At 34.4% G+C, this 14,388-nt stretch overlaps 1 protein-coding gene across 44 annotated transcripts in view; it reads right to left on the minus strand.

Annotated features, from left to right (window-relative positions):
• PTPRD (protein tyrosine phosphatase receptor type D) overlaps positions 1–14,388 on the minus strand; it is a 411,363-nt gene that overhangs the window by 86,441 nt on the left and 310,534 nt on the right. For 43 of the 44 annotated variants that reach the window (XM_040541837.1, XM_040541861.1, XM_040541835.1 and 40 more), the window contains 2 exons: positions 13,109–13,221; positions 3,521–3,618 (listed from right to left, as the gene is read on the minus strand). In XM_040541837.1, the coding sequence (XP_040397771.1) occupies positions 3,521–3,618; positions 13,109–13,221 (211 nt within the window). Of the gene's footprint in view, positions 1–3,520; positions 3,619–5,692; positions 5,813–13,108; positions 13,222–14,388 lie in introns of all 44 variants that reach the window. The other variant, XM_040541877.1, reaches the window with a different exon arrangement.

The raw sequence follows: 14,388 nt of genomic DNA on the forward strand, positions 1-14,388 counted from the left end.
AGGAGAGGAGAGGAGAAAGCTTTTGCGAAGCTTTGTCAGATGAATGGAGACAAGTGAATTGAGTATGGGATTGTTTGAAGAAATCAATCCTGTCTCCTCTCATGATCTAGGTCTCTAAAGAAGGCCTCTTCACCTTCCCTGAGAGGGTGCAAGGAAGTTAGGGAATTTCATTGGAAAATGAGGATAGAGGGGAAGCAGAGGAGATCATATGTAGACATGTGCCTTCTCAGAGATAATTTTTTGTTGTTTCTGGTGAAAGTAGTGAAGAGAGGTTTTTCGTCTGTCTGAAGACAAAGCAGGAACAGGCTGGGAAGGTATAAGGCGGAAGAAGATGTGGAGAAAAAAAAAACTTGCATGCAATTTTTATCAGAAATTCTTGGCAAACGGAAGAGGATGCAACAAGAGCAAGACCATTTGTCATGGAGCTAACCATTACAAAGAAATAGAAATTCTACAAGCTGGATGAGAAGTGTGTTCATCAGGAAACTGTACGTGTATACTTTATTTTATGATATCACGAAGATGCCTTAATAGTCATGTTGTACAATCAGTCTATTTTAGAATTTCATCAATGCAATGTAAGAAATTCCATTAAAAAAAAAAAAAAAAAGTAAGGAATAAAGGGCATTACATATTTACATATATTTAAAAATATATGTGTATCACCTACAAAAAATGTTTGTTTCCTCAAATGGGAATTAAATGAAGTACTTTATTATTATTGACAGAAGTCAGTGGTTTCCTGCTACATCTTATATACTGCTACATCTATATGCTTGCCTTTAACTCTTGATGATGAAAAAATCTTTTTTCCTTCTGTGTCACCAGTTCAAACTTAATCTGAAGTGACAATAGCTGAATTGTTACTGTCTGTACCCATCTCTACCTGAGAATCTGACAGTTGCTTTTAAGGGACATCAGTGAGGAAAGACAAGGTCCCAGTCCTCAACCACAAATGTTCCCACCATCTCCCTTGTGCTGGCACTAGAGCTCATGCAGCCATGTGGTTAGCTCATTCAGGGAATTGATCCAACTAAAAACAGCAAAGAAAAATAAAGCAATTAGTTCTCAGCTAAATCTATTTCCTGAGATAATCCTTGAACAGCTGCACATACACAAGTGCCAGGATTGGCACAAGAGAGACAACAGGAATGCACAGCCAAGACAGGGAGATGACTTACAGTGATCACCAAACTGCAACCTTTGTCCACTTCCTAGACTAGACCATGAAATTAAATAGCAGTGTTTTTCAGTAATTCTGCTTCAAAATGTGTGAACATTGCAGTAGCTGGAAATAAAGTGGCTTCTCTAAAGCTGGTATTTTAAAGGTAATTTTTGACTGTCCATTGGGCCAACCAACGTGAATGAAGCTTAATGTTGACTTATAGTTGGCCACATTTTAATATTCAGTGTCTGATTGCTCTACCCCAGATGGTATGTTTTGCCAAAATATATAAGTAAATAAATACAGAATGTGAAATCTGAGCTGTATACACCAAATGGTAAAAGTTCTTAAGGTATATATACTAAGTTTTCAGTAAATTAACATATCTTCACAAAACTGCTTGTAAATGATTACAATTACATTCTCAAGATGATTTTAATGATTTAAATAGTATAGAAATACCAAACACCAAGGCTTTTACTTCTTCTACTTCTTTTACTTCTTACTACAACATAAGAAGAACCACGTCATGTTCACAACATGCGTCACATACAGTAAATGAAGAATAGAATAGAATAGAATAGAATAGAATAGAATAGAATAGAATAGAATAGAATAGAATAGAATCATTAAGGTTGGAAGAGACCTTCAAGATCATCTAGTCCAACCACTACCCTACTAACAATGTCATCCACTAAACCATGTCCAACCTTTCCTTGAACCATGTCCAACCTTTCCTTGAACACCTGAAGGGACGTTGATGCCACCACTTCCCAGGGCAACCCGTTCCAATGCCTAACCACTCTTTCTGAGAAGAAATGGCTCCTAATTTCTAACCTAAACCTCCCCTGGTGCAACTTGAGGCCATTTCCTCTAGTTACCTGTGAGAAGAGACCTGTTATCACTAGTTACCCGTGAGAAGAGGCTAACCCGCAGCTCCCCATACATTTCTTTCATGTATTTGTAGAGAGCAATAAGATCTCCCCTGAGACTCCTCTTCAAGGTGCATTGTATATTTTAATGGAAACTATACTCCATTATATGATATGTAATGGCATTTTTTATTTATTAGATGGAATTTCCTACAGAGTTATTCCAATTAATTTGCCTATATTACAACAAGAAATGATTGTAAAATTTGTAGCAAATATTAGCATTTTTATGGTAAATACTGTTGCATTAATTTCCCTGTCCAATTCTTTATTATAGAAAGTATTACAGTCTTCATACTTAAGAATACATTTACATGCAGAAATGTGAAAAGATACTCTTTTTTTTTTTTTTTTTTTTTTGTGTGTGTGTGTGTAATTGCAACAGTAAACAGCAACCCTGAGATTCTCGAAAGAAATTTCATTTCATTAATTGTGGAGTCTATATATTCCTTTTGATATCTAAGACGATTTTTTTTGGAGCAATATGAAAGTCTTTTGAACAGCATTCAATAAAATGATAAGTGACTTTAGTTCTCTTCTACAATATTAAGTATTCATTTATAATATTTCCTGTCAAGGTTTTAAATACATTAGATATTTACAGAATCTCTGTACATGCTAATGTGGAACTAACACATGAAAGTCTTTCTCAGTTTTTTGTTTGTTTGTTTGCTTATTGCACTGTCTGTTTATAGGAACCTTCAAGTACAAGAAATGTGCAGTTAAAATGAGAATAATGTGTTATTACTCCACTGTGACAACAAAATCTTGAGGACTTTTAAGCAAGGATCAGTGACACAATAGACTATAAAGAAAATACTGTGTCAGTGATCTCTCTGGGAGCTGTTAATCATTGGATAACAGACAGGACAGCCCATAGCTGCTCTGAAGAAGCATGATTTTCCTAATCATCCAGTGTATACTTTGTCCATAGATTTTTGACATGATAAGCCTTATTGGTGTTGAAGAACCAGTTAGGGATCTATTTAATGGATAGCTCTCCAAGTTCCTTTAGCAACAAATTATTGACATAAGAAGCTATCGCTCCCCACAGTAACAATCCCTGTCCTGGGAGGTGTAATTCATAGATTACTGACAATATGGCTTGTAAATGATTAATCTGTTCCTTCCCACTCTTACAGAGCACCATTCACAGATTATCAATGTAGTATTATTGGCAGGACACTGCTTCAAGCATGTGCACATAGAATCTGCTTGACACAGATCCTTATAAAAAGAACATGTTAGAAGCAAAGGAGCCACCTTGCCAATGTAGTCCATCTACACAGAGGACATATTTTAACATGGTTTTATCATATAAGAATGGCACCACCAGGGTGAATACATAACAGCAGTAAATCTAGAGAAATAGAAAGCATGACATTTTTGATCATTTGAATGATAAGAAAATGGGGCAAATTACCTCATACTCCTGTGAGAACTTCAAATTGTCATTTGCTTTCAGTCTTTCAATGTGATCTGCAAGTTCCAAGATAGGTATTGGAGGGTGACTGGCCATACCTGTTGTACAGGAAAGAAGAACCAAATTTAAAATAAACTACATTGATGGCATCATAGTAAAATTTAGAAAATGTAGTAGTTAGAATGGCTAGAAATGTGTAAGTAGTAAAGATGTCAAATGTGAGAGAAGCAGGCAAATAGTTTGGTTACTCAAAGCACAACATGCTCTGGATAAATGAGCTCTGAAGCCAAATTAAAAGAAGTCACCAAGCATATTCCCAAAGCTAACAATCCTAGTGTAAAGGAAAGAGTTACTCTGAGATGAGACAATGAGGTTAGGTAGGCATGGAAAAATGAGACAGTTAGACCTGATGTCGACCTCTGCTTTGAGTAATGACTCTTAATGTCATTTCAAACTTCTTCTGCTGGACTGTATGAAATGGAAACTGCATTGAATTAGATGAGGAAAGGTGAGCTGAGAAACAGACATTGAAAAGCCCTAAAGGGGAAAGAATAGTATTTTGACAGAAAGCAAAGTGACTTATGCGTAATCAAGAAAAACGAACTTGAAGAATGAAGGTTACCAAGGTAACCGGAGACACCTGAACCTGCAAAGGAGATGGTAAAAAACAAAACAAAACAAAACAAAACAAAACTCAAACCAACAGAAAACTAACTTATAGAGTTAATTAAAAAAAAAGAAAAAAGAAAAAGAAAAAAGAAATGGATCGCTTGAGAATTAATAACAATGTATCAAGGTCTAGAAGACTGACTACACATTCTGACTAAATTAGAAATACTTAAATATTTTATGAAATTTTGAGGTGACTGACATTCACATGCAACTATGAATGACTAGAATTACATGCACCATTGCTTTTAGACAACAGTCACTGAAGAGAAGATTGGACATCAGACAATTATAGCTTCAAAAATGTTTTCACTAGTAGCAGATTGTAGAAGCAGGGGTTGTACAGTTCGGTTGGACACACATACTGACTGCACTAGTACCTTAAAACATGTTTAATCTAAAACCCCATTTATCAACCCCCAAAAATACCTACAATCTACTTCAGGTGTAAACATCTTTGTCTACTAATGAAGATACTAAGTGGAAAAGAAGAGTAAGAGCTGGGAATCAGAGATAGAGAGGGGTGAGGAAAGGAATACAGGGACAGCAAGGCAAAAGAAAGACAGAAGAGATGTGGGGCCAACTAGCACAATCTGCCAGCTGAAGATTTGCCAGGCAATATTTTGCGAACATAATTGTTTCAGTCGGTCTCCGTGACCCTTCTCCAAACTGCTTACATTCTCCTCTTCATCCTTAAATGAAGAGAGTTTTCAATTGCTTCAGGGAAGAAATCAGAGCTGGCTAGAAAAATTAAGCTAGTGAACCCCAAAATCTCTTGAAATTAAAAAAGAAAAACAGTGATGACTCAAGGGGGCTCAAGCTGGAAGCCATGTTGCACAATGCTGTTTGCTTGTCACTGTGAATTTCAAGAGCATGCCTAAGACAACTAACTTGCATTTCCCATAAAGTAGCTGAAAATGACCATGTGGTTACAACACAGTCACACTTTAGAATGTTTTTCCTTCCTCTTTTTTTTTTTAATTCTACTTTTTTTTTTTATTTTTTTTTTTTTACATTTTCAGGCATCGTGTTAATAATATCCTGCAGCGCTGCTCCTAATTCAGCTGACCCTATAAATATATATTTATATATTACCTTCATAGTACATATGTGATGGTGAGACAGTATTTAACGTAGACATTAAAGCAAATTGCCAGTCAACTAACAGAATAACTAACAGAATATTCAGATATAATAGCAAGATTTATTAGAATTTCAATTAACAAATTAGTCTACAATACTTGATTTATTTGAATCAGTTCTAGTTGTCTCCCATTTTGTTAGAAATTTTGCTTAAAAGAAATTGGCTATTCTCATAATAAGAGTGTGGGTGACAGTCATCTAAAAATTAAACTGTTTGATCCAGATCAAGCACCCCCATGGAAAATATGTGAGTGAAAAGGCACAAGAGAACTCTAGATTGATCCAGAAATGGAGGTGGACTGATGTACATCTAAAACAGTGCTTAAACCGAGAAAATAATAGAGACAAAGATGTTTAGACCTTTTCGAGCGAATCGTGGGAGAGAGTTATTATCATATAAGGACTGAGTGGTAGTTTGGCTAGAGAGGGAGGACACAGAGCCAATCAGGGAGGCGTAGGGGACTGAATTACTGCTCAAAGCTGTAAAAAGTAAAAGCCAATTGGAAATGGGAAACAAATTAGTAACAGCAGTATATCACCATAATCAATCAATCTCGTACATACAGGCACTTCAGACATGCACAAAACAGTCCGGAAACTAAACTAAAATGTCTAATGGTCCAATTACCCAACTGTAAGCACAAAGGACATAAAACCAAAGAGAATGAGAATTGCTGTATACATGATGAACCTGACTAAATGATCAGCATCATGAGCACAAATCCCAATAATTTGTTTACTGTGAAGGATATTTATTTTTTGAAAAAGTTGCTGACCACACAGTCTTTTTTAAATTTTTTTTTTTTAAATGATTTTTGTCAATGTCGATGTCAATTGACATTCCTAAAGGGAGATTTCATATTAAACATTTTGTGCAAAATGAAACTTGACATAAATATTTCCAAGAAAAAGAAAAAAAAAAACTATTTGCAACTTCTGAAATTGCCAGATTTTGGCTACATATAACCTCTTTTCTCTAGGATTCATTTTAGAAACTTACATTTGAACACTTGTGAACTTTTTTTCAAATCATACGTAAAGCGTGCTCTACTGAGATGGTACTCATTAAATACTTTTTTATGAATTGCTGGAGAACTTTTATTATGTAATCAGTCTACAAAATGTAACAATCATCATAGCAGAATACACTATGTACGAATATGTTAAGACCTCATCCTATCTCATGTAAAAGCATGAAGTTCCTGTTGAATTTGATGTCAGTTGCATGCGAACAGATGTAGAACTTGACTCAATAAAAATAAAAATAAATACAAAAAAACAATAACAACAACAAAAGCACAGGTAAACACTCTTATTTTTGTGATTACATATAACAAAATGCACTTATTTGCTGACACACTTTGACATTAATCAACGTATGCTATGAAAACTCTAAAAAAATAAGACAAAATAGAGCTAAATTAGAACAGACCCTCTGAGATGCTAGTAAGTCAAAAGAAACAGTATGACAAATGTATGCTTTAAATCTTTCCTTCAAGTTAGAAAGAGACAGAAACACTGAAAAATCAAGCAGGAGAAAAACAAAACGGAACAAACAACAACAACAACAAAAACAACAACCACACCATACATGCAAAAGGAAGCTGAAATTGTATTCATAATGTGTTTTTTTTTTCTTTTTTTCCCCCTAGATTTGGCAGAAGATTGTCAGATGTAAATGATCTTATCCAGCCTAGCATTAAACCATAAAATTAAAATGCATTACAGTGTAGAAATATTTCCTGGCTAATCCAGACCTAAAGAACTTGGGATGCCATATGTGCCACAATTTCAAGGCATAACTGAGAAAGTAAGGTCAGAATTTACCTGCATACTTTATCCAGGCTTTAAATCTGCTAAGTGTACTCCTGTACCCCACTGAAACAAGTGGGTGTTTTGGCCTTGTCATTAGTATGTTAAATTAGGATTTTGTTTACTATCACAGTTTTATGTCAAGGACTTTTAAAAACATGTGTGAAACATACATTTATTTATAAATTTGGACATGTAGGTTGACATGTCCACAATAAATAAGAAATGAGTTAAGAAAGAAATACAGTGCACAGCTGCTAGCATACAGAACACAATCCAGATGAATTGAAAATGTTCACATACAATGTTCACAGATATTTCTTTATGAAATAAGTTATATTAAAGGTCTATATCAAATTAATACTTGGGAATTTTAAAGACTCATTTATTACATACTCATTTTTATTCAGTGACACAGAATACCTTCCATCTATGTTGATTAAGATGTTGGCCTATTATTGAAAAAGGAAGGAATCAGTAATACTTGGTACAGTCACTGACACTTTTTCTTATCAGAAACATAGAAATACATATGCAACATCTGGACATGGGAAATGGAAAATATGAAGGGTGACCCAGGGTCATGAAAATTTACCCAGGATGCCTTCAGTATATTTGATTAATCAATGTTACCTTAAAAATTCTTTTTAAAATGGCTACTGTTAACTCACAGAGTGAACTTGCATCTTGTGTACAAAGCTAAATTTGTAAGATTAGCTTTAGAGAAATACGTTGTTCTGTAATATCTAATCTAAAATAGTTACTCATGTGCATATAATACTGCAATATTATACCCCTTTTACCCCAATATAAAAACCCTTTTATTCCAGAACAATGTATGTTATTCTAAAATGGATTAATTATTCTGGAACGAAACTTATAGTATATCAGAATTAGATATAACAAGCAGGCCTAGGTGCTCACAGAAGAACCCCCAGCTCTGAATGAGCTGTAAAAGATCTCTACACTGAGAAATGGAGAGGCCTAGTTCTCAGCCCTGATCTAAAAATTACTTAAGACAATAGCCTGTTGCAAAAACATTGGCTAAAATCCAGGAAAAATAAAAATTATAATAATAAATAAAACTCTCTTGTGAGTAGCAGAACCTTCAACTCTCTTTCCCAGCTAAGCAGACTTTTATTGCCTCTATGTTAGACAGCAATCAAGTGGGATGTTAGAGAACTGTTATTTGCACTTGAAAGCCAAAATTAAGGTGCTTAAAATCTTCATGTGAGTCAAGTTCACATGCACACAGGATATATGTAGGATAGTTCACTGTGAGAAAGCCATTACAGTCTGTTTTCACCACGGAGACAAACCCCAGCTCTTCCTTCAGCTTTGTCATGATACTCAGAAAATGTGTACATAAAGTAAGGGAAGAACTTTCCTGCTAACTTGCAGAACAGGTAACAAAATCCAGACATCACTTTTTCCACTTTTGTTACTTGTACCTTTTTTCCTATGGAGATGTTTTATTCTCTCCCTGCCTTATCTTGAAAATAGGTTAGTATAAACTGCTCAGGAACTCACTGAGTTTCATGAGCACTTACTTACCTAATGAAAAAGCAGAATCTTCAATTTGGAGCTGTAAAAATTTTATTTATTTTTCTTCTATTTCAAAGCATCTTATTTGGTTCATAAGAAATAATGAGATAATTGTTTAATTGCCACCCAGTTAGGCAAATTACTTATACGTGTGACACATAAATTTAAATGAGGAAAAAAACTGTCACTTTTCAGGAATGACTCAGTTCAGCTCTTTGGCTGATTGGCAGATTGAAGTCTTGCCACAAGTCTTGGGTCTCATAACCCACTCAAACTACTTAACATTAATATTTTCCTTTACACAAACCTGGGCTGCCTCATTTGATAAAATCTTTTATGAGGACTTAATTATTATCCCTTCCCTACCTTTGCCCACCCATGTGGCATAGAGACTTTTAAAATTTGCACAGCTGTTAATGATATTAATCCCATATTTTACAGGAAATTTGTAGAATGAGAAGAATGCTACTGATTTTCCCTCAGCCACTCTAATTCCAGAAGAATGTCAAAATTATAAATGAAATCCCTTATGCCACTGTGAGACTGGGTATTTTCATATTTACTCAATGAAAACTTGGCACAGATGTGACCCACTCCATAGCATATGGGCTTATCTAACAAATATACATTTTCTGGATAATACATATGGACATGGGATCTTGTTCTGAGATGTAGAACTATGGGCTATTTCAAATGTCAAGACAAAATGTCAAATTTTTCTGTGGAGCTACTCTGTTCACTGAGGAGTGAAGCCAGAGATGAATATGAGCCTTCATAAACAGGGTAAGATAAGAAACCTTACTTAGGTAAGTAAAAGATTAGTGAGGAATACAATTATTTACTGAGAAGACAAAAAAAGTGATAGGAAAGCAAGACGTTTACTGTGATGGTAGTTTAGAAAATGGACTTTTATCACATCTTCATACTGATTTGACAATTTTATGACCAGTAAAGCATAACGTTTGCCAAAATCACTGCACTGACATCACCAAAGATAAAATATTGCTTCCTGGTAAATTCTTTCAAAAAGTTATGCCCAACAACCCAACCACCTAGGACTATTTTGTACTTGTGGTTAGAAATTCAAATTTAACACATGGGACTAATTTTCAAATTATTTTGACAGTCAGATCTGATTCTCTTTTCCTTAAACAAAATATGCAATTTCTAGTATTTTTGGAAAGAGGCTGTTTAGAAATCTTTTAGAGGATTAAAGCTGACTTTTATAAACATGTGTCATTCACCTCTCCCATTGAGAAGTGGCAATCTAAATATCATAGAACCATAAAGGTTGGAAAAGACGTTCAAGATCATCTGGTCCAACCGCCCCCCTACCACCAGTATTACCCACTAAACCATGTCCCTAAGTACCACATCCAACCTTTCCTTAAACCACATCCATCCTTTCCTTCGGATGGTGACTTCCCTAGGCAACCCATTCCAATGCCTAACTACTCTTTTTGAGAAGAAATTTATCTTAATTTCCAAACTGAATCTTCCCTGGCACAACTTGCCATTCCTCTTGTCCTAAATAATTGCTAATGTAATTTAAAATGTTCTTTCTTAATACTTCTTCACATTATGTATTCATCATAAGCTCTTTTTTTGTGCTGTTGTTGTTTCTTTACTGGAAGAAAATAGTGCGCTTGAAAAGATCCAAAAAAACTGTGGATGTTCCATAAGCTAAATAAATAATCATCATAATAATGAAATCAAATCATCAGTCCTGAGGCAGTTGTACTGACTTGACAGATGCTGATTATTAATGTACATGTCATTTATTTGTATTATTATAATGTACTCTGTCATTTATTTTATCTGTATTCAGTGTTCATAAAAGGCAGTATCTTGCAGAGTTAATAAAGCCATTGTATGAGGGTGATTTGAGATGTCTTGTTAAAAGAACTCCATCACATAACATCAGTACCATCTCCTTCTCTCAGCTGCCTGCATTGCTCCAAAAGTACCCTACATGTTTCTGCTACCCAATAGAAAGAAAACAACAACAACACAGCTATGAAAGTGAAAGAACAACAATAATAAAAACAACAACAAGAAACTTGTGTCCTGAATATACAGCCTTTCTATATTTCCTCTATGTTCATCTTGGAAAAGCTTTGTCCTCCACGTCACTTGATGATGTGTTAGCGTATGGAGTTGGATAATTATTTAAGCAGTATCTAAATATCTGAGTTAAATTCAAGCAGATTTAAATGAAATGGTAGCCCTAATTGAAGGTGTTGTAAGTTAAGTGAAATTCCGCTTCTGCTGCCATAGGAACTGTAGGTTGACTTCACTGCAGCTCAGATTTCATATTAAGGACAAGCTAATTAGCAAGTGTTACACAGCAAGATAAACCTCCTGGGGTAGTATCTTTGATATTTGGTTGCATCCTGAATATCTTATTGGACTGATCTGCACCTAGGGTTCCTAGAAAAAAAGATCATAATTTGACTTCTGTTCTATATTTTTTTTCTAGTAATTTGAATCCTCCATTTTGTGAAAAAGATTTACAGCAAAGAAAGGGATCTTATAATAGAAATGGATTGCAGATGTTCTGCCTAACTAGCTTCACAGAAAACTGCCAACTTCCCAGATAAATTACAAAGCTGCAAGGAAAAGTACACTTTTACTCCTCTCTAGTTCTTTTTAGACCAGTGAGGTGGAACTGCAGTGTCTACAAGTGCCACAAATTCTGCCAGTTCTTATTAATTTTACATTTTTGGTATGAATTTATAATTAATTAATTTTAAATGTAAAGTTATTAAGAATTAGCAGCATTTTTTTTCTAATCATATTTTATTTTACTATATAACCAATACTAAATGGATCGGTAAAACTTTACACAATCATCAGAAAATGTTGCTTATATACCTAGTAATTCCGATATCCACTCTACCTGGTGTATATGTGCATACAGCTAATGACTTGTTTTAGATATAAACTAAAATGTAAAAAACAATATTTTTCTGTTCATGTTTCAAAGATTTGTATATACATGTCTATCTATTTAAAAACCTTTAAAACTTTGTGTGAAGGTGCTGGATAAGGTCTGAAACCTTCGCTTCATGAGAATAAGTCTACATTAATGTTACAGTCTCAGAATCACAATTGCAAATCAGCAAAGCATTCAATCATTTCCATTTACTGCATTAAGGTTCATATTGTGGAGAGGTCCCAGAGCACATCAACAAGATTCCCACATTCAGATGAAATTCAACAAGAAGATGCACTCCCGAAACACACCTCGTGTCTCGGCAGCTGATGAGCATTCACTGTAATAAAACAGATTTAGGCAAGTCTGGGGCAAGCCTCAAGCCTCAAAACACTTACTTTTTACCTCTGATATATGCAGTAAGGATGTTGGGTCTTTAGCCCCTTCTTCATTGTTCTGTAGATGTACTCCTGCTAGGGCACAACTATCTTAATGCAGACATTCTTTTAAATATGAGAAATGAGATTTGACAGTTCAGTTAACCCTTTTGTAATATTTAGTGTGTCTGCTTCTTCAGCTAGTCTCTTAACATCTCAAGTACTTAATTGCCTGTCTTTATGAGCTTGAATCCATTATTGTTATTATTGTACTAAATGTAATAAATCTGACAAACACAATGCTCAGGAAGATTTGATAAGTAATTAGCATCAGATCAGGACTGTGTGCAATCATATGGTAACAGAAAACAAGACTACTGGAATACAGCATGATCAAAACAAAGGTAATTTAAAAAACATTTACTCATAAAATGACAATAAAAAATCAATATTATTTAAAGTATTTCTCTCTGTATTTCTTAACTATCAACCAAAAAAACTTTAATAAAAAAATGCTTCATAAATAAAATAATTAAATGGGTAATAAAGAATTCAAGTGTGTTACTTCTACCTTTCAGAACTACTGCCATATTAATTTGACCTCTATGACTCTTTGACCCTAATATAGCCTGAATTTAAGAGACAAGACTATTTCTCTTTTTTTTTTTTGTTTGTTTGTTTTACATTTGCAATACAGTAAAACCTCCAGTGATATTGATCAATTACTTGATAATGTAGTAGATATAAGGGAAGCTTAATTACAAGAACTAACTATAAGTATCTAGTTAATAAATAGGGGGATGTATATTTCCCAATATTTTTCTAATGTTTTTAGGTTTAACTTGTACTTTTAGTATATAAAACACATTCACACAACATATGTGACTTTTGGATCTTTTCTACAAAACAATAATTTTGTTCATGCAGGATTTTTCTTTAAATAGAAATTAAAGAATTACCTCCAAACCTATCAGAGAAATACACAGTAGAAAAATATCATAAGTAGCCAAAATATATATATCTTTTTAAAAATTGTTCTGTTCTGTAACAGAACCACTAACCAGAGTGTGTGATCGTAGAGCTCAGTGAGATATTATTGTCTCTCACCTGGAGTTTGAAAATTAAGGCGTCGTAGCTCCACTGGGTCTGTGGGATGGTGAGAAGGGACCTCCTTGCTGTTGGGTATGCTGCTCTTTCTAGAATCAGATTCAGCCCTCTTCCTGCGTGGAGAAGGCGAATACATGTATATCAGACTGAGGTGTGAAGTAGACAAATGCAGGTATACAAGTCTTTAATCATTAAATTATAAACATGAGATGCTTTCTGAAAGAGCATTTGATCCAGTGAAAAGATAAAATAATGATTCACAGTGGGTAAGGCAGCTACCATTTGCAATGTTAAAATGAATTTAAATATAGAAATGTCAGAAGGAAATGTCTTGAGCATTCTGGCCTACACCAATCCTCTAGATCATCATTCCGGGCACCAGAATAATTAACTATTATGAGACATAACAGTAAACTTAAAAAACTTTACACTCATGCATCTGATCACATCTACATGTTCAAGGCTCAGATTACACTTGAATGTTTCTGATCAAATTACTAATTTCATGAAGTGTTTTGCTACAAAAACTTTCCATCTGTTCTCTCTGGTAAATCCTTAACACCTATATTAACTTATTTTTAGTGAAGCTTTGCAGATTTAAATTTGATTCTTCTTTAAAAAATATTATGGAATGACTCATTTGAAATTCTTTTTTCACTTTTGATCCTGACTATCACAAAAGCAGCAAAATACTCTAGTGTTCTTTATTCTTAAGTATAGGTGAAGAAAGGCTGCTTTCCATTTCCAAGAAGTATTTTTATCTTTATTTTGTACTCCTGAAGTCAAGGGATCAGTGGAACTGTCCAGAGACAAGCTTCATTACTTTTCTTCCACTTGCAAGTCAGTGCTGAGCAGCAATATTTCCCATTCATCTAGAAAAAGAACTAAATTCTCTTCTAATCATTTGTGTGAATATTTTGAACAGTTATAGGACAACAGAATGGTTTATTATTATTATTATGCTTAGGATCATTTTGTCTTTTCTGTCTTTCCAGATTATACAAAGACATCACAATTATTTCAGATTACACAATAGGTAAAAAACTGCTGAAAAAAAAAAATCCACTAAAGACAAATCACATCATTTTGGTGGTCAATGGCTTTATGTCCAAGTGGAGGCCGGTGACGAGTGGTGTATATTAGGGGTCTGTCCTCGGACTGGTACTATTTATGTCTTTATCAACAACACAGACAATGGGATCGAGTACACCCTCAGCAGATTTGCAGATGACACCAAGCTGAGTGGTGCAGTTGATACAACAGAAGGAAGGGATGCCATC

Source organism: Cygnus olor, chromosome Z (assembly GCF_009769625.2).
Source record: "Cygnus olor isolate bCygOlo1 chromosome Z, bCygOlo1.pri.v2, whole genome shotgun sequence".
NCBI classification, from domain to species: Eukaryota; Metazoa; Chordata; class Aves; order Anseriformes; family Anatidae; genus Cygnus; species Cygnus olor.